This window comes from Ictidomys tridecemlineatus, chromosome 6, assembly GCF_052094955.1.
Source record: "Ictidomys tridecemlineatus isolate mIctTri1 chromosome 6, mIctTri1.hap1, whole genome shotgun sequence".
NCBI classification, from domain to species: Eukaryota; Metazoa; Chordata; class Mammalia; order Rodentia; family Sciuridae; genus Ictidomys; species Ictidomys tridecemlineatus.
The window spans coordinates 161989543-162010937 of NC_135482.1; the positions used below are offsets into that span (position 1 = coordinate 161989543).

Sequence of the window (21395 nt, forward strand, 5' to 3'; positions counted from 1 at the left end):
GGCATTTTTAAATACAAACAAAATATAATACAATATAATAATACAAGCATACAAAAGTATGTTTGTTGAAAAGTATTATTTTTTATTTGCAAAATGCTTGTTCTTTGTCCATATTTCTCCCAAGTTTTACTGTCTTTTGGTGATTGTTTTGGCTGAATAGAAATTGCTTTTTTTAAAAGAAATTTTACACTAATATTCTGAGCTGCCTTTCATATAAATTTTCAAGAAAAACATCAGTTACGGATTTTAGGTTGTAAATTGGAAAATAAGACCTGAACTTAAAAGAATAATCAGTTGGTGAAGCAGAATGAGACATATGAACCGCCTGTAATGGGGATAATGGAGATGCTAGGGGAGTGGATAAGATTCTTGAGAATAAGAGAATGATGAAAAACAGCCCTTGAAGTTAAGAAGCACTGAAAATGCTGTGAAATACAATTGGGGATAAGGATATTAGAACTAAGGAAAGAAGTTTTACGGGGACTGAAGGAGAAAAATTGTTAATGGTGTTAAATATTGCATTGAGACCTTTGAAGACCTAGAGAAGAACTCTGGTAAAATAGTATTGTGAGAGAGGTGTGTGTGAGGAGATTCAGTGTGTGTGCCCTATGAGAATGTATATGGTTTGTATATGAATAGAAAGAGGTGGGTATGTTTAGTGAGGGGGAGTTTGTATATGCAGTGAGGATAGTGGCTAAATACTGTCCAGAAGTAGAAAGATGCTATGTTTGTTTTACCCTTTTTTTGGTGGTACTGGGGATTGAACCCAGGGCCTCATGCATGCTAGGCAAATGCTCTACCACTGAGCTACATCCTGGTTTTTTTATTTTGTTTGTTTTTTTTTAAGGGTGATGTAAGTTTATTTGAAAGCAGAGAAAGAAACCGAGAGAACTATTAGAGAAATTTCAAAAGACAGGAGGAATTAATAAAATCGAGGGGGATGCTGACAATGTGATCTAAAGTGGAAGGAATTCAGAGTTTTGAGAATGGAGAAGAATGTCCATTTGTCAAAATCAGAAAAGAAGAAATTTATAGGTGAATTTTCAGAGATAAAATGCATAGTCATTTTGGGGAAAACTAGAAGGTAAATGGAATTAAAAATAACTTGATGTGGAAAAGAATTAAAAATAATTTGAGGCTTTAAGTAGTGACTCTTCAACCTTTTCAATCAAATAGAAATAAAAACCAAAGTTAAGAACATAGACCTCTTGGTGAAGGTGATGAGATTAAAGATTTCAATAATGAAAATGTTAAGAATTATAATAAGGAAAATACTTAAAGAAATGGGATAATGTTAAATTGAGTGTTAGGAAATTTGGTTTTTAGGTGTGTGACCTTGCATGTCTATGTTGAGCCAGTGTTAACTCTAGTCTTTAGTCTTTGAATTCATACAAGAAGAATAAAAGTTGAGATTGCCTTTCAGATAGAAAAATCTTGAATTAACTCAATTAAAAATGGACAAAAAATACAAAGCTACAGTAATCAAGACATTGGTGGTTACTGGTGAAAAGGAAGATGGGTAGATCAATGGAACAGAACAGAAAATCCAGAAAGAGGGTACAGAAGGTGGCACACTTTTGTAAATCCGGTGAGTAGGGAGATTGAGACAGGAGGATTTTGAGTTCAAAGCCAGCCTTGGCAACATAGCAAGACCTGGAAACCAATATCCCTAATGAACATAAATGCAAAATCCTTAAGAAAATATCACAGCTTTGTGCATTATAGCCAGTGAGGTTTTTTCTGAGGTACAACTATTGCTAATTAAAAACTTAAGAAAATATCACACCACATTCAAAAACACATCAAGGAGATAATATGCCATGATTGAGTGGTTTTTATCCCAGGAATGCAAGATTGGGTCAACATACACAAATCAGTAAATAGAATTCACATAAATAGAATTAAGGAAAAGCATCATATGATCATCTCAATAGACGCAGAAAAGGCCTTTGGTAAAATACAGCACACATTCATGTTAAAAATACTGGAGAAACTAGGGATAGAAGAAATTACTTCAATATTATAAAGGCTATATATGAAAAACCCAAAGCCAACATCATTGAATGGAAAAAAACTAAAAGCATTTTCTCTAAACTCAGGAACAAGACAATGATGTTCTCTCTTACCACTTCTATTTATTTAATATAGTTCTTGAAACTCTAGCCAGAGCAATCAGCAAGAGAAGGAAGGTAAAAGGATACAAATAGGAAAAGGAGAAACCGAACTATTTCTGCTGATGACATGGTCCTATATGTATAAGACTCAAAAAAATTCTACCAGAAGACTTCTAGAACTGATGAGTGAATTCAGCAAAATAGCAGGATACAAGAACACACTCATGAATTGATAGCTTTCCCATACTCCAATAGTTATTCAGCCGAGAAAGAAATCAGGAAAACCATCCCTTTCACAATAGCCCCTAATGCAAAAACAAAAACAACAGAAACCTGGAAATTAATCTAATCAAGGAAGTGAAAAATCTCTACAATGAAAATTATAAGACACTGAAGAAAGAAATTGAAGAAGACCTTAGAAGGTGGAAAGACCTCCCATGTTCTTGGATAGACAGGATTAATATTGTTAAAATGTCCATACTATCAAAAGCAATATACAGATTCAATGCAATTCTCATCAATATCCAATGATATTCTTTACAGGACTAGAAAAACCAGTACTTAAATTCATTTGGAAGAATAAAAGACTTGCAATAGCTAAAGCAATCCTCAGCAAGAAGAATGAGGCAGGGGTCATTCACAATACCTGATCTCTCAATTTTTTTTATAGAGTTGTAGTAACAAAACCAGCATGGTAAATGGCATCAAAATAGACATGAAAATCAACAGAATAGACTGTAAAATAGAGACAAACCCACATACTTACAGTGATCTGATACTTGACAAAGATGCCAAGAATATATGTTGGTAATGGGAAAACTGGTTAGCCGTATGTAGAAGAATGAAACAAGAGTCTTCTTTCAGAGAAGACAAATTAAAGTAGATCAAAGGTTTATGAATTAGACCAGAAATCGTGCAACTACTAGAAGAAAACATAGGGTCAACACTGCATCATATTTTTGTGGGCACTGACTTCCTTAACATGACCCCTAAAGCTCAAGAAATAAAACCAAGAATCGATAAGTGGAATGTCATTAAATTAAAAAGCTTCTGCACAGTAATGGAAATGATTAAGAGTATGAAGAGAGAATGGGAGACACAGAATGGGAGAAAATCTTTGCCAGTTACCCCTCTTGGGATTAATATACATAATATATAAAGAACTCAGAAAGCTTAACATAAAAAACTCCAAATAACCCAATCAGTAAATGGGCAAAAGAACTAAATATCCATTTCTTAAAAGAAGAAATGCAAATGGCTCCATATATATGAAAAATGTTCAACACCTCTAGCTGTTAGGGAAATGCAAATCAAAACTAAGATTTCATTTCACTCCAATCAGGATGGCAGTTATCAAGAACACAAATAATAATGAATGCTGATAAGGATGTGGAGCAAAAGTTATACTGTTGTGGGACTGTAAATTGGTATAACCACTCTAAAAAGCAATATGGTGATTCCTCAGAAAACAAAAACGGAACTACCATTTGACCCTGCTATCCCATTTCTTCGTATTTATGCAAAAGAACTAAAATCAGCATACTATAGTGTTACTGCTACGTTAGTGTTTATAGCAGCACCATTCACCATAGCCAAATTATGGAACTAGCCCAGATATGTGTCAATAGATGAATGGATTTAAAAAATCTTGTGTATATACACAATGGAGTTTTACTGAGCCATAAAGAAGATTAAGTTACAGCATTTGCCATAAAAGGATGGAAATGGGTAACATCATGCTAAGTGAAATAATGCGTACTCAGAAAACCAAGGGTCAAATGGTTTGAGAGAAATGTGGAAGCTAGAGCAAAATAAGGGGAAAATGAGGGTGGGATCAGATACGATAAAGATAGGGATGATCATTTGAGTGAAGGAAGATCTGCAAAGTAGGGGAAAAAGGGAAGAGAAAGGTAGGGGGAATGGAGACTGAAATGGAATAAATCAAATTCTATACATACATGACTTTGTCAAAATGTATCAGAAAACTAAGTATGACTATAATGCCTTAAACAGCAACAACAAACACACATGCACAAGGGAGAATCCAGAAAGAGACCCACATGTGTACAATCAATTGATTTCCTACAGAGGTAAAAAGGTAATTCAACAGAGAAAGGATATTTTGCAACAAACAAACAGGAACAGATATCTATATGTAAAAAGTTTATTTCCTGTGTTGCACCGTTTTTAAAAATTAACTCAAAATGAATCAGACCCCTAGATCTAGGAGGTAACAGATTGTGTTACACAAAGATTTCCTAGATACTACATTGAAAAAAGCATGATCCATGGAAGAAAAAAATTAATGAGGTTAATCAAGATTAAAGCTTCTGCTCTTTGAAACATGTTATTTAAGAAAATTAAAAGATAAACCATATTTGAAATAAAGATCACAAATTCCTCTTAGGAAAATTCCTCAAGTCCTAAAAAATCTGATAGAACATGTTATTTAGGCATTTTACATATCAAATTATGTATTGGATTTTGTGGACTGTGTCCTAATAAAATTTGATGTTTTGAAAAAAGTGAATGTTAACAATATACTAAATTTTAGCAGCTGTAGTTACTTCATTTCCTAAAGATTATGACAAAGAAAAAAGACTGGAATTGCAACAGACACATTGAAAGCAGTTAAGTTCACCTAATGGTACCTGAGGGAGAAGCAGCAAACCAAAAACATGGTAAGAAACAGGCATAAAAATTCAAAAAGCATGTACATGGGGAGTTTCTATCATAGAGACAATTTTTCACATATTAGTAGTTCCAGAGAAATTGACTATACTAATATAAACATACACATAAATTGATGTTCATTTATTTTATTAAAATAGATATTTAACAGTTGTCAAAAAAATGAAGCAGTGCTCTTTTTGTGTTCAGTTTCAGAAAGAGTTTGTAACATATTTCCAGAATAAATAAAATCCAGATAATTTGCACACATTAAAATAATTTTAAAAAAAAACCTCTTGCTGGGGTTGTGGCTCAGTGGTAGAATGCTTGCCTAGCATGTGTAAGTCACTGGGTTTGATTCTCACCATTGCATATAAATAAATAAAGTCCATTTACAACTAAAAAATTATACCATTTAATAAATTATTAAAAAAACTCTTATTTTCTAGTATGGGGGATTGAACCCAGGGTGCTCTGCTACTGAGCTATGTCCTGAGCCCTTTTTAAAAAATATAATTAAAAAAAACATTTTGAGATAGACTGGCTAAGTTGCAGGGCTTGAACTTACTATCCTCCTGCCTAAGCCTCCCAAGTAGCTGGGATTACAGTCATGTACCATGGCACTTAACTAAAATATATCAATTCTAAGAATATCATTCAATAAATTTTGACAAATATATTTATCCATATACTCACCACATGAAGGTATGGAAGTTTCTGATCAAACAGAAAGTTATCTTGTTCTTTTTTTCAGTCATTCCCTCATACCTCTGCACTGATCTACTTTCTGACCTTAAAGATTAGTTTTGCCTTTTCTAGAATTTCATATGAAAGGAATTATACAATATATCCTTTTGTATCTTGCTTTTTCTCAGCATAATAATACTGAGGCTTATCTGTGTTGTTAAATTTATTAGACTTCTCCAATTGTCCAGTAACACTATTGTATGGATATATTACAATTTGTTTATTTATTTACTTTTTAAAATTTGGGTTGTTTCCAGTTTGGGGCTATTATGAATGAAGCTGCTATGAATTGGAAGTTTCTATCATAGAGACCAACAATTCATATTCTGATCTTTCTTATAAGTTTTTTGCTTTATAATCTAAAATTTGAATGTTTCATTAAAGTAAAATGAACTATTTTCATTATATGCCATTATAAGGATTTTAAAATACATTTATTTTGTTAGCTGAATAAGAAGAAATCCACATATAATACCTTTTGATAGAGCATCTAATATGTGAATGAGTTAATGAAATATTTGAACTTTTTTTGTTGTTCCTAGGAAGGTTATATTCAAAAGAAAAAAGAACTGTGGGGAATCTGTATCTTTATTGCAGCAGTTGACCTAGATGAGATGCCATTCACTTTCACTGAGCTGCAGAAAAACATAGAAACAAGGTAAAATTTCTTACATAAATTTAGGCCTCTGCTTTTAAAGAAAACTACTTTTGGATTCTTAATAGACTTAGGAAATTAAAAAGAAATGCTAAAATTAAGTAAAACATAAAGGAATAGGTCAAATAGTAAATTGTCATTCTCTCAAGGATCCTTTAATGAAAGCTTATTCATGCTGCATCTCTTTTTTTTTTAAAGAGAGAGAGAATTTTTAAATATTTATTTATTGACAGATGCAACATTTTTGTTTGTATGTGGTGCTGAGGATCGAACCTGGGCCGCACTCATGCCAGGCGAGCACGCTATCGCTTGAGCCACATCCCCAGCCCATACTGCATCTCTTAAAAATTTTGTAATTTGTGTCCTGGCAAAATTTTTGTCTCTCATTGTTCATCTATAGACTTAATTATAGTTGTTGATAAATTGGACAAAAAAAGAAAAGATATATAAAATAGGTTTATTATATATTAAAACCTTTATAAAAGTGATATCTTTTAAAGGAATTTAGGGAAGATTTATTAAGATTTAAGATTTTAATATAGTAGTTATTATAATTACATACATTTTTCAGTCTACTATGTATTTAGACTACTGTATGTACAGTAGTACTTGACTTGGTAATTACTTAATAAATATTTTGTTGAGTTTATAAGATTTAGAAAAGTGTATTAATTTGTTTGCAGTGATTCACAAACTTTGTGTTGAGAAATCTTCCAGGACTCTGAGTCATTCATTTGCAACATATTTACAGAATACAATAGTAAATAATTTGAACAGTTGGATGGCTGTATGTTTCTTCTTGAATTAAACATAATTGGTGTATTATTTAAATGAGTTAGATTAAATTGTTATATATTATGACACTTTTTTACTATCTTTAAATAAAATGTGGAAACAAAGGCATTGTGTATTCATAAATATGCAAAATAATAGAAATAACATAAATAGTTCATAGAGTTAATGCCAGAACTACAGGCATTAACACTCTGTTCTCTCCCTTTCTTCCTTCCTTTTCTCCTTCTCTTAAGTTACCCTAGAAAAAGAAGACTTTGTTACAACAACTCAGTTTTTGTGGTACTCCATGGATAGATAGCTGTTATACTTCATAAAAGCAGAAACTGAGTGTGGTTCCTTAATAAATTCTATTCTGGGGCCACGCATGATGGCACACACCTGTAATCCCAACAACTCAGGATGGTGAGGCAGGAGGATTATAAATTTGAGGCCAGACTGGGCAGAGACCATCTCAAAATAAATACTATTCTAAAGCTGATTTTTTTTTTCCTCTGGACACTGCATATTTACTCCATTCTCTTTTATCTTCTAATCAACATCTTGATATTCTCTTTTTTCTATCATTTCTACTCCATCTTTATTTGCTTTTTCATAAAACTTGTGTGGCTGCCCACATCCCTTATATAGGATGGGAACTTTTAATAACTTTTTTGGGGATTCTGTGCCACCTGCTGATTAACTGTAGCTTTTTTATTTCCCCCTCTTTTTAAAAAATGAAGTCACACTGTTTTGCCCTGATTTATCTCAAACTCCTGGACTCAAATACTCCTCCCACCTCAGTCTCCACAAAGTGCTGGGACTAAAGGTGCGCACCATTGCACCTGGTTTAGGTGAAGCTTTCTTTGGTTGCTGGGCAGTCTGTAATTGGATCCAGTGAAAATTCTTTGGTTCATTTAGCTGCTTTGGCCTAATTATTTATGCAAAATTAGTTAGAAATTAGTGTATGAGTTGCAGTTGATAATTGCTATCTTGAATGCCCTATTAAAAATGTATTTACTGATGTTTCAAAGATTAATTTTTATAGAAAACAATGAGTGACCTAAAGTCATTATTTAATCAAATTAAAATTTTCATCAGCTTTACTTTTCCCTTCTCCAATAATTCAGTCCTAAAACCATTGGTAGGGCAAAGAATGTGTCAGTGTGCATCTGTGTCAGGGGAATATTGAGGGGCCTGGAGAAGATATCAGAGCCAAAAAGGGACCTAGAGAAGATGTCAGAGCCAAAGAAGGGATCCACATGGGGAGGGGTGTCCACATGGATATGTGAGGGGCAACCTAATGTGAGCTGTTTGGTATTTAATGTCAGATACCAAGCAGAATAGATGGGCAGCCAGTCTAAGAGTTAAATACAAGGGAGGGCAACCTAGTGTAAGGAGTCAGAGTACCAGGCTGAAGTAGATGTCTACTTGAAGGGGTGGGCCATCCAGAAAATGGAGTCAGTCTGAGAGTGTCCACATGGGGGAGTAGGTGACTTTAGAGATGGATGGTGGTTACTTATGGGTAGAATAAACACTAAATACTTGGAATGTCACTTCTTGTGTTTTAATTGTAATATGATTTTGTGTTGAAATCAGATAAATTGAAGTGAATCTAAGGCCTTGTGCATTCTAGAAACTCATGATGTTTAAATTGTACAAATATAGGGTGACTATAGATAGTGATTACATATGTACAGTATATCTCACAAAGCTAGAAGAAAGAATTTTGAATGTTTTCACCATACAGAAGTGATAAATGTTTGAGGCGATAGATATATTTAACCTCATTATACAATGTGTGTATGTATTGAAACATCACATGGTACACTTTAATATGTATAATTTTGTGTTTTTAGTTGAAAAGACAACTTCAATTTAAAAAATCCATACAGATAGATTTACAAATAAATATAAATGCATGTGTCCCTTCATAACCATCCCCCCTTTTTTTTTTCTCAACCCTAAGTTGATTTAAGTATAGGTAGGTAGATGTTAGGACATGGGTTGAAGGCTAATTTTTTCCTCCTTAAATTCTAGTAAAATGCAAAAAATAATTCTTTCTAAAGTACATGATAATAATTTGGAATAGAGCTAATAATCCTTTGCATTGGTATGTATCTTCTTTGAAAATGAAATAAAACAAATTTTGACAGTTAGATTGATTTTTTTCTTCTTTGCTTTGTAGTGTCTATAAATTCTTTGACTTACTAAAAGAAATTGATACCAGTACGAAAGTTGATAATGCTGTGTCAAGACTGTTGAAGAAGTATGATGTATTGTGTGCACTCTACAGTAAATTAGAAAGGTAATAAAGAATTTTATTAGGGTTATTGTACCCTGATTTTTTTATGTCTTTGTTCATAATTACATTCTATCTGATAACGATAATATATTTAGTAAAGTTATTAATTATTACTCCTTGGACATGTCCCTTTTGCTCTTAATTTCTTATTCTTAGCTATCTTCTTTATCTAGTCATATGTATATTCTGAATGTTTCTTCCAAATTGTTTCATTATCCCTTTGTGTCTCATTTATTTTCTCAAGCTTTAAGCTTAGTTCCTATTTTAGCTTTATCTGCGAGGAGACCTAGTTCTGAATAGTGACCAAAATTTTAATGTCTTTCCAAGATATTTATTTAGAAAGGGGGGGAAATGGCCATGGAAGGTATATGTGACATGTATGACCAAGTTATGATTTGTGCTCATGTTGGTGATCTAGAAGAGATTTCATCATTACTGTTCAACTTGGAGAATAAGAAATAAGCTTGAATTAAGTTTTGATAGTCTTTTAATCCAAACTGTAGTCTTCTAATCCAAGCACTGTACCCCTTAATATGGCATATATCTGTTCCTTTGCTTGTATGAGAGCTCATTGAATTTGAGTGCCTGTAAAAATTAATGTTTTAGCTAAATAAGCAATTATATAATAGAATAGTTAGGGAGAAGGGAAGAAAGGAAAAGAGCTGTGTGTCCTTAAATATTCTGGGAGAATGAGTATGGAGACAAGGCTGGAAAGAAACGTCTTCTCAAAAGCATGCACCTTTTTTCCCCCTTTTTTCTTAATTTGTATGTCACTAAAACTTCAGAAATGAGATAAGGATGAGAAAAGTAGAGAGAAACTACAAATACAAAACAACAACAAAATTGGCCTGGGTCTTGAGGGAATGTCTTTACTTCTTCTTGTGTTTTAATTGTAAAATAATAGCAATTGACCATATCCCCACCTTCTTGAAGTAGAAGCTTTCTGCTTAGGGAACTTTTTATTATTAAAGAAATGACTTAAGTAATTACGTAAGAAATGTGAATTGATTATAGAATACTTAGCACAGAAAAGTATTAGTAAAAAAATACTAATCAACCAAAATTTTAGTGTTAATAGATAATCACTTTTTATGCTTCTTAGGATATCATTTTATGTTATATTGATCATATTGATTTGTATATAGTTCCTTTATCATTTAATAGTGACTTATAATTTTCTTTCTGTCCTTTAAATTTTTTTATAACCACTTAGTTCATATCTGGGAGCTTATCATAAGAATATGATCCCAAATGTAAAAAGAAGCTGTAGAGATTTTTGTTACAATATTTTTTAGAATAATGAAAAAATACAGTGTGTTTATTTACAACTGAAGTTAAACAAAAAACATTATAAGTATAATCTAGACATAAAACAGTACAATTAAGGATTGGGGATATAGCTCAGTAGTAGAGTGCTTGCCTAGTATGCATGAAGTTCTAGATTCATTCCCCAGCATTATAAAAAGGAAAAAAAAGTATAATTATAAAATGAATTTTGATGAGGACCAACATGCTTCTAATGTTAATTAAATAAAGGAGAACATACTATGATTACGTATAAGGAAGTCAATGCATATGAAGTCATAGTCATGTTCTGTAACTGTGTATAAGGAAGAAACCCAGATCACTAATGCACAGAATGAGATGATTGGAAAGACGTTGACCAGAATTTTAATTGATATTTTCCCTGGTAAGGAGGATGTATTACCTCTATAATGAAAAAGGAGGCAAGAACTTCTTTAAGCCAGTTGTTAAAAAAAAATCTGTTCTATACAGATTAGTATTTTAAAAATCTATAATCATCAGATTATTTCTAGACAGACAATTTTGGGGCTAGGGCTGGTTTAGGGCACAGTCCTTATTTTTTTTCCCAGCCATAATAATTAAAAAAAAATTTAGTTGTAGATGGAAACAATACCTTTGTTTTATTTATTTATTTTTATGTGGTACTGAAGACTGAACCCAGTGCCTCACTTGTGCCAGGCAAAGCGCACTGCTACTGAGCTACAATTCCAGTGCTAGCCATAATAATTTTAATTGGCTACTTCTAGATTGTTTTACTTTGTTGTCTGAGATTAGGAATCTTCTTTGATGTTAGTTTCTGTTTTACTTTTTTTCAACCCCTTCTGCTGATAAATTTGTATTTGATTCTCCTGAAGACTTAGAGAGAGTTAAAATGGAATAACCTAATAGGTATTGCACACTTTACAATTTACTTTGTTTAGGGGTTTGCCATCTTTTCTATAAATGGGAAGCAATGATCAATAAGTAAATCAAGTAAACTGGCATTTTTCTTCTTATATTCAGATTTATGTTAAGATTCTATTAAAAATATATATTTATTTCATCTCTATATTTTGAGGGGTTTAAGTAGTTAGTATGAAAGGATGGGGATATGATGTCCTCCCCAAAAAGGGAAACTGTGGTACTTTTTTGGAGAAGAGAATGGACTCTTTTGAGTCAGTCAGATTTGAATTTCAATTTAGGCTCCAACTTGTCATGTATGATCTTGGATCCAAGTTTAGTCTTTAGTTTTCTAATTATATAGTAAGCTGATGATAGTGCCTATCTGTTCTAATACATATAGTGAGATAATGCATAGACCTGGGTTTGATCCTCAGCACCACAAATAAATAAATAAATAAACAAACAAACAAATAAATAAATAAAGGTATTGTGTCCAACTGCAACTAAAAAATAAATATTTTTTTTAAAATTTTATGCCCATTAAAGAAACACTGCATATTCTATCCCTTCCCTATACAGTTACAATGTACATCAACCACCCGAGATAAAGTTACTGAATTCATCATTTCCTGAACTTACAGGCTACTTGTATGTATTTATGGTACTAGAAATGGGAACTTTTGACCCACCAACAGTAGAAAGAAAATTAGACAGAGAGTACAAATATACAAGCAAGACTGTTTGGGGAGTTTTATCTAAGGACAGGGGGAGACTGTATTGAAGGGACAGAAAAATCAAAAGAAGAAAAGGCCAGCTTTTTATCAAGTAGCTGAGATGGGAAAGATCCTTGGAGGTTTCTAGGTGCCATCCTACATCTGGTCTCTGATTTATTATTAAGAATAGGAGAGAAAGAAAAGGCAAATTCCATATATTGTAAGAGTTGAAGAGTAGGAAAAGACTTCTAATAAAAGGTTTTTACCCTCAGATCTTATCTGATTTTTTGTCCCTATAATGGTCCCTGTCTGTCTCATTCTCCCCTGATAGATTTTATTCTTCTTCCTAAGGGGAAAAGGACAAAATCTTCTCAGTCTTCTTATAGCTACTTTAGACCTATACATGGGTGTTGATCCTACATATCCCTGGAGATTATAAAATCTCTCCCTGCCTGAACAAAAGGGGACAAATTGGAGGTGCAAACTTAGTCTCGGATGAGTTGAAAACTAAGAGGAAATGTCAGCGTAACTTGGAAACAAGTAAAGCCTGGAAGACACAAATTTTATAAGCATATTAAAAAGGCAAGGCCCTAAAATCAGAAATAGGGTAATGGGGACTAATGGTCCTAAAAATGGTAGAAGCTAAATAAGATTAGGAAGTATTTGTTATTTGTCTTCCATAATCCTTTCTTATAAGGATTTCCTTTTATATATAAGGAAATCAGATTTTCTTTTATATCTCCCTAATGTTAAGCTCCACTTGACCTGAAATGTTATCCGAATCCAACAGGTAGAGTTTAAGAATGCACAAATCCTTTCCCCTTCTGCCAATAAGAAATCTAATGCTCTTCTATTTTTGATCAAAGTAACGGCCAAGGAATTTAGTAAGAACTGTAGGCCATTGAGTGTACCAGCCCTATCTTTTTAAATTTTTTTCCCCATCTCTGTCTTTATTTTAAAGGTCCTAGTTTAGCATTAGTTAAGCTTTTAGTGTTACTTTATGGTAAATAAGCTGTCTCAGAGAACAAGCAATGTCACTACCTCTGTAACCCCTGCAAGAATCTAGGTGTATAGCATGCTTAAATGGGTGTACTGGAGTCCTGGGTTTGTTTTAGCTTGTTATTTGTGTAGATATTCCCAAATCAGTTTAGAGGACTCATTAACTATGCTGCTATTGTTCTCAAGCCATTGACCATTTTGGGGTCACAGCATGTGTCTATTTGTAGAAATATGCTACTGGTCTTGGGATGGGTCCCAACTTTGGGGTTAAGATCCCTGAAGTCAAATCTAGGCTTTTTTGTTTGACTTTTATCCCTGTAATAACACACTTGCTTTTTATTATACTTGCACTACTGGGTATTCAAGACAAAATAGCCCTTACATTTGCCTCAAATCAGCCTTTTTTCCTTCTTACTGTTAAGGTCAATTGAAGCTCCTCAGGGATTATTTTAGGGTTTCTTGACTCCTTTTGTTTTTTCCTCTACCAGTTGTACCATCTGCCTGAATGAGTGAGGGTCTTACTGGCCATGTGGCTTCTCTTGGAAATATTAGGAACATTTCTCTCTCTAATTACCCTCCTCTTTACAGACTGTACATTGGTTGGCTCCTGGTCTCCAAGGTTTTTGAGATCACCCTGAGAGGGAGTTTGGATGATTCACCAGTGTTCCAGGGACATTTAGAGGAATTTTGTTGTCCCGTGGGTCCTGGCTGACCTTGGAGGGCCAAAATATTGACTGCCCTCTTAGTCTTGTTATTCTCTTGATTTTCACTTCAAAGTCTCAGTTTGTTGAATACCCAAAAGGCCAGGTACTTTTATCCCATTACAAAATATTAAATGATATAAATAAATCCCCATCCAAATTTGTCTTTTAGAATAAGTGAAATGTTTAAAAAATGAAGTAGAATATACTTGTTCACAGATGTACTGCCTGAGTGAACAGTGTCCAATCTCATAATTATCAGAGTGATGCTGCTTGGAGTGCAGAGTGTTTGGGCACATTTAATTATCTTTGTTTAAAGATGATAGTTATAATACAGTTAGGAGCATACAGTTATAATACAGTTAGGAGCATACAAACATAATCTTGAAGAATGCTATCTCTAAACATTTTAGTTTGGAGGACACCAGCTTGGTAAAGTACTCTCCTAAACTTTGCATTTTAGAAGGCTTGTATACTTGAGAAAGTACTTTTAACATACAAAGAAGACAGTAATAAGTATCTCAGCTATACTGAAGTCCTTTTATTTATATTAATTTAGCTTTTACTTTTGAAGTGAAATTTAGAATTCATAGCTCAGTAGGGATAGCTATAATTATAAGGCTTTGCCTTTAGCAGATCTACATAGGTTAAGAACATTGACAAAGATTGAATAGCTTTATACTTCTTATAAGTTTAGGAAACAGTACTTAATAACCACAAATAGACTTATTACCTGATGTGACTGCTCATGTATACTATAACAAAACACTTTTTCAATCAGAGCATACAGATGCAGAAATATCAAAAGTTTCATTGGCCATTTTATAGGTTGAAGGCCCAGATACTCTGCATATTGTTTAAAAAAGAGCACTGATCAGTTACCTTGCATATATTAAACCTTTACAGCTTTAACTGTATAAACTTTGCATAACATTTAGACTAAGCTCAAATACACGACATATTTAGCCCTCAGTTTTATACATATCTCTAGACACACAGGGTGTCAAATATATTCTAATAATTGCTCATTTAACCAGAGCTATAAAGTGATTATCTAAAAGATTTTAAAGCAGATACTTAAATAAGCCTTAATTCTCTCAAGACTTAGTTTCCTTAAGTAATTAAAACCTAAAGTCAGCAGAAAACACATGAGATTATCTTGATAAAGTACAAAAATCTCTGCTCTTTAAGCCAGCTATCTGAAAATAATACCCAAAGCAGATCAATACCTCAAGAAAACCCTGTTGCTTCTAATGTACAGAAATAGACTCTGACCTCACATCAGTGCACCAAATTCTGATCCTAGAAAATCCTTTGAATAACTATCAAGTTATAGTCAATTCAATCACATGTAAGCCTCCCTCCATAACACCTGCCATTTCAGAAACTCTCTGTAATCCACCTAGACCCTGTACAACTTGTTTGCAACTTTAGTTTCTGTCCTATCTTTTTCCCATCTTGGAACTATCTAGTCATTTGATTTTAGGACAAAATTTTCACCTTAGAATACAAAATCCTTTTTCATCTGAAAGCATTTCCTTTCCCTTTTAACCTTCCTTATCAAAATATATCTTCATACCTATAACTTTCTTATATTTCTTTTTATTCACTGGTTTCCTTCTGCCTTACATTTTAAAGTTTATATTTTAAAGCAATTTTATGAAACTTCTGAATTTAGACAAATTGCTCCTTAATATGACAACATGCTTTATGCTTTCTGTAGTTTTAAAATCAAAACACAACTTAAAAGCTTTGCATATAGAATTACCTATGTTAATTAGAATTTTAACTCTTAGTAATCTTATATTTTAATGCATCAGGCCCAAGAAGAAAGCAATTTTGAACTGTTTCCTATATCAACTGTTTATAGAAACATGTTTAATAATCCCAAATATAATCCTATTGGCTTTGCAGCTCTCAAGCTAGGCAAAAGTGTATGTTAGCAATTTCAAAGACATTTTTACTTTTATCTTGCCAACAAATTATATAGTGGGCAAAGTATTAAATTGTCATCGAGAAGGTTAACTGTAGGGCTGATTTTGATAGGGGGTAAAAACATTAAAGAAGACATTGTTAAATTGTTTAAAGGATAAATAGAAATTTGCCAAGCAAAATGGGATTGGGGAATGGTACTGAGTCTTGCTAGGCAGAGTTAGCAGGTGTACAAAGCCCAAGTAGAAGCAGGAGGTACTTTGATATTACTAATGGCTAAAAGTTAGGAAGGGATCACGACATTGCTAGTGAGTTTGGACTTTGCCCTGAAGGTAATGGAAAATCATTTAGTGATTTAAAACTGGAGAGTGGGTAGTCATATTTGGTCTTAAAAGACCATTCAGGCCTTTGTAAAAGGGATTTAGAATTTTTAAAAAATATCTTTATTTTATTTTTATGAGGTGTTAAGGATCAAACCCAGTGCCTCGTTCATGCCAGGCAGGCACGCTACCATTTGAGCCACATCCCCAGCCTGGGATTTAGAATTTTTGTTGTATTTTCATATGAGATAATTTAGCCTTAACTTTACTGGCCTTGGTTCAGCAGGGACTTTTTTTTTTTTCTGTCTTATTAGTACCTTTTTCTGAAGAGTTATTGGGGAGATTAATTATAATACCAAAGCCTGTTTATTACAGGGTAGACTGTATGACTATATGTAACTATTAGCTAAATAGTCATTAGTTATTACCTGATCTGGATTCTAAGCAGATCATCAATTATAAAATATATTTTGAGTTAAAAAGAGCATTTGGATCCAGTCCTTTTCTAATTAGATATTACAGTGATATGATATGTCACAAAATGGGAAAACCTACTTAGTTTCATTATGCTATGTGTGTTTTTGTTTTCAAAATGTGTATTTCTTAAAGTAAGATGAATAAAGTATGATAACATTGCTATGATTTCTATATTATGAAAATATTTTTAAAATAACTTTTAAAAAAACACCACAATGTTAATAAAATTATTTCTTCCTTTTAGGACATGTGAACGTATCTATTTGACACAACCCAGCAGTTCGTAAGTAGTTTAGAGCATATTACATTTTGTTTTTTTTTTTTAAAAAGGGTTTTCTGGAATAGTCGCAGACATTGATAACATTAAGGTTAGTTTGGTTGATGAAGGTTTCATGGGGGAAGAGATGTCTCTGAAAAAGGTCCAAGGAGTTTCCAGAGAGAAGGGGGATCTTGACTCAGGACCAGTGAGGTTTGTGGAATACATGAATGAAGACAATGTCAGCTTGTGTCAGTCAAAGGCACACACAGAGGTTTATTTAGGAAAATGTTCAGAGGTTTATTTAGGTATATATTCAAGGGAGAATGGGGGCAATCTCAAGAGAGATGCCTTTGGTTTAAGGAGTATGCATTCAAGGTAGAATTCAGGCTATCTGTAGAGGGAGAGATACCAAACCCTTGGGATGGACATTGATATTTATAGAGGGGTAGACATTAATATTTATAGAGGAATGGTTGCTGGGGGATGGACTAGATGTAGAACTAGGGTGGAGTTACATAGTTTCAGGCCAGTTTTCCCTGTACTTGGGCATTGCTCTCATGTTACAAGGGCATGGGTCAGGGGCATCTAGCCAAGAGTGTGTTGCTCAGGAATTGTAGTTGTCATGTCAGTGGTTTGTGGGCACTTCCTCTGAGACTCAGAATCTCTTCCTTTATCCCCAAAGGCTACTTTATAAGTTAAGGTCATAAAGTCCTATATAGGTGATTTATCCTGTAAATAAATACATGCCTCATGCTACAAAGGAGACTAATAACGTGGAAATTGATTCAGTGCAACATTCGCTAACTCTGAGGAAAAAATTCAGTTCTTAGATTAAATCTTTATTGATGGTCTCTCACAGATACTTTATTGACAAGACAGCATAATTTTGTGTATGAATAAATTTAAAGATTTATCTTAAAATTTCCAAATTATTTTTTTAAATTGTATAATGCATTCTCTAACAGTATACCCATGTAGAGCTCCAGAGATTTTTTTTGGAAGCAGAATGAGTAGGATAGGAGATATTCTGCCCCACTGAAGTTCAGTATTGAAGATGACTGATATAAAGGGAAATTGTGTAGATAGGTTGCTAAAGAATGAATCCAGTGCCTCACACATGCCAGGCAAGCCCGCTATCACTGAGCCACAATCCTAGCCATCCTTTATATATTTTTAAATAACAATTCAGATATTCAGTATTTCCTTTACAAAGTATATGCTGTTCTATGGGCTAAATATAATATCTTGGTAGAAACACCATTTGAATTGAGATAGAGTCCGGTATCAATTGAGCATTAAAAATAGACTATGCACTTAACTCAGTCCTGTAATTTAAAGCAAAACAAAACAGATCACTCCAAAGCCATAGTTGAAAACCTTTGTCAGTATTAAATTTTTTTTCTTCTTTCTATTTATTTACTAGGGTATCTACTGAAGTAAGTTCTGTGTTGGTGCTGAAAGTTTCTTGGATCACATTTTTACTAGCTAAAGGTAAATTCACTCTGTTTATTATATGCTGATATTTTAAAAGCAGTAATGAAATTGGTGTTCTTTTGGATTAAGTGTAAAAATCTACTTCCTACTCCATTTTTTGAGTATTATGGATTATTAACTGCTACAACTTCTTAGTAATAATAATAACAGAAACAACTTTGGACTTTTTTTTGACCTACCTTTCTTCCTTCCTTCCTTCCTTCCTTGCTTCCTTTTTTTTTTTTTTCCCTCCTGTGCCAGGGATTGAACCTATAACTCTGATGCATGGTAAACAAGCACTCTTTGATTTTCTAGGGTAAAGATTTACTATCTTATAAAAATGATATTTGCTTATGATAAATAAGTTAAGCAGAACAGTAAGGTGCAAAGAAAAATTATGCAAAGTATACTCAAGAATAACCATCATTAAAATTGTGTAATTATTATTTCAGGTATATCTTTGTATATGATTTTGTTTAAAAAATGAGTAGGTGAGTGCATCCATAAACATAGTTTTTTAAAATGGGATTATACTATAGTGTAATCTTTAAAATACAAAATCTAATTTTACTCAAATTATACAGAAGAAAAGATGTTGCTTAAATTAACCAAACTGTTTTGTCACTTTAAGTAGATTGTTTCTTAAAATATTTCTCTGAAGATTATGAAAAAGAGTTATAAATTGGAATTTTTATTGGAATTTTTATTTTCTTTACTTCATATTTTGGTTTGAAGCAATATAAATGCACTTTGAAGAACAAAGTCCTGTCACCTTCCATCTCCCCACTTCAAGATTAGTTAATTTTATTATTATTTCATCATCAAAGATTATAACATTTGTATTCTATCTGTAATTATAATTGTTACACTTGGTTTGTCTCAGTTCTGTATCCTAAGTTTACCATAATTTCTTTATTACAGCTTTTTCATTTCTGTTCTTTATTCTGATTCATTTCTTAGCTGGTTAGATTTTGCCATTGAGGATTTTTTTTTTCAGTAGGCCTTTTGGTTTTATTTCTTTCCAGTCCTGTTTTTTGGCATTAAACATTGTTGTTAAATATGAGATTAGCTTAATTTCCCCTCTTCATTAGTTCCTGAATACTTGAAGAATTCTGGTTTTTTATTCTTTTTTACTCTCTCTCTCTTTTTTAAACTGAAGGGTTAGTAGTTTTTACCAGGATGTCTCTTGATTTTTATTATTCTACCTTAATTTTTCTCAGAACACGATGTTTCTTTTTAAATTGGAGGGTCTGCTCTTTTCAGAGAAATCTTACTAACCTGTATTTTAAAATATTATTCTATTCAATTAAGTTATTCTCTTTTGTTTCAGATACATTAACTGTCTTACATTGGATTGTTTTTGTCTTCCTTTTTTACTATCTTCTCCTATTTTATTCTGATCTTTTGTCTTTTTCTTGTGTGTTGACTGTTTTTATCTCAAGTCCTTCTGTTTTCATCTAAACTGTCCAGTCCCTTATTTTTATAATATGAATTCATTAAGTTCTTAGTGCAAGAAACCTATATGGAAGAAACAACTATAGTCAGTTGATAAAGATTTAGGTCATTTTCCTCTTTTAGATTCTCTTCCACATTGGATTCTCTGATTTTTTTTTCTCTTCTTATGTAATGATTCAACTTTTTTCTTTTCTAGAAGATGTTTGCATAATGTCTGTGTTTTTCTTCCTTATCTTGCTGGGACTTTATGTGGCTAACTCTGACTTCTTATTTTCTCTGATGCAGTATGAGTTTATTTCCCTTCAGTCACCTTGCATTTTATCTGTGATGTGTTTGTATTCCTCAGAGAATTATAGTATGTCAGCAGGTATTTTTATTATACCAAGCTTTATTCAGAAGGTAAGGGAGAAAGTAGAGATGTTTTTTGTTTGTTTGTTTTGTGATTTTTTTTTTGAGTTTTTGTTAGAATGTCTATAATTCCTTCTTCTAAAACAGGATTGTGTTGGGATTCAGATTGTTCCCAATTGAGTGTAGTATATAAGAATCTTTATCAACTGACTATAGTTGTTTCTTCCATTTTACCATTCTTTTAACAATATTTAGTCCTTTCAAGTCAGAAGGAGAAAAAGATGAGGATTCCCTCTTAGTTACCTTCAGATTTTATGTTGTTACTTGCATTTAACCAGTAAATTTTTACCTTTTCATTTTTATTAGATTTTTGAAAAGAGAGATTCTTTCATCTGACATTCTACTATTTTTACCTAGAAGTGCTTGATATCATTCTTCACTTCTGTGGTATTTCTAAATAGTGTCTTAGTATATTATGAACCTTTTCCGCCATACCTATGGATCTAAAAAACTTACTTGATTCAGCATTAACAATTTTCTCACATATTTTCTGTTCCATCAGTATTTGTTGGGATTACTCCTAGTTTAGCAGATATCCAGAAGAAAAGTTTTAAAATATTAGAACCATAGGCAAGAAGGCAATATTGTATTTAGCCACACTGTTTTTCTCAGGTATCTATTACATGTAGTTATTTCCTCATATACTTCTACTGTATATGTAGTATATGAAATTTTAGGATTTTGTGCTGGATAATTACTTATAGATGACCTTACAATTATATATTAATTTTGTTATTTCATAATAGCTTTGGTAATATTTTGGAAAGTGTTAGAATTGAAAATGTATGAGGTTTGATAAATCATTAGATTAAAAGTTAGCATATACCGTACTTCAAAATTATTTTCAGAAGTAATAAATTCCATAGCTTGTAATAATAAGTTTTAGAAAAGCAAAATGCAAAATGATTTTAAACATAAGAAATTAATTTTAGTAATAATACTTAAGTGTAAAATTCTCAGGGTAGACAATACTGATTCATAATTTCATAATTATATATATTTGTCTATTAGACTTGACTGATTTTAAAAAAAATTTTTTTAGTTATACATGGACACACAATATCTTTATTTCGTTTATTTATTTTTATGTGGTACTGAGGATTGAATCCAGTGCCTCACACATGTGAGGCAAGCACTCTGCCACTGAGCCACAACTCCAGCCCTTGACTGATTTTTTTTTTTGAAAATAAGAAAGGAAAAAGGTTTTGA

At 32.5% G+C, this 21395-nt stretch overlaps 1 protein-coding gene and 1 non-coding gene across 5 annotated transcripts in view; one reads left to right on the plus strand and one right to left on the minus strand.

The window, feature by feature from the left end:
- Positions 1-21395, plus strand: part of Rb1 (RB transcriptional corepressor 1) — a 150244-nt gene that overhangs the window by 22638 nt on the left and 106211 nt on the right. For 2 of the 4 annotated variants that reach the window (XM_078016003.1, XM_078016004.1), the window contains exons 3-6: positions 6074-6189; positions 9146-9265; positions 16836-16874; positions 18274-18341. In XM_078016003.1, the coding sequence (XP_077872129.1) occupies positions 6074-6189; positions 9146-9265; positions 16836-16874; positions 18274-18341 (343 nt within the window). The remainder of the gene's footprint in view (positions 1-6073; positions 6190-9145; positions 9266-16835; positions 16875-18273; positions 18342-21395) is intronic. The other 2 variants (XM_078016005.1, XM_078016006.1) reach the window with 1 other exon arrangement.
- On the minus strand, positions 746-815 carry Trnaa-agc (transfer RNA alanine (anticodon AGC)). The gene has a single exon. It is a non-coding gene; the product is annotated as a tRNA-Ala (tRNA).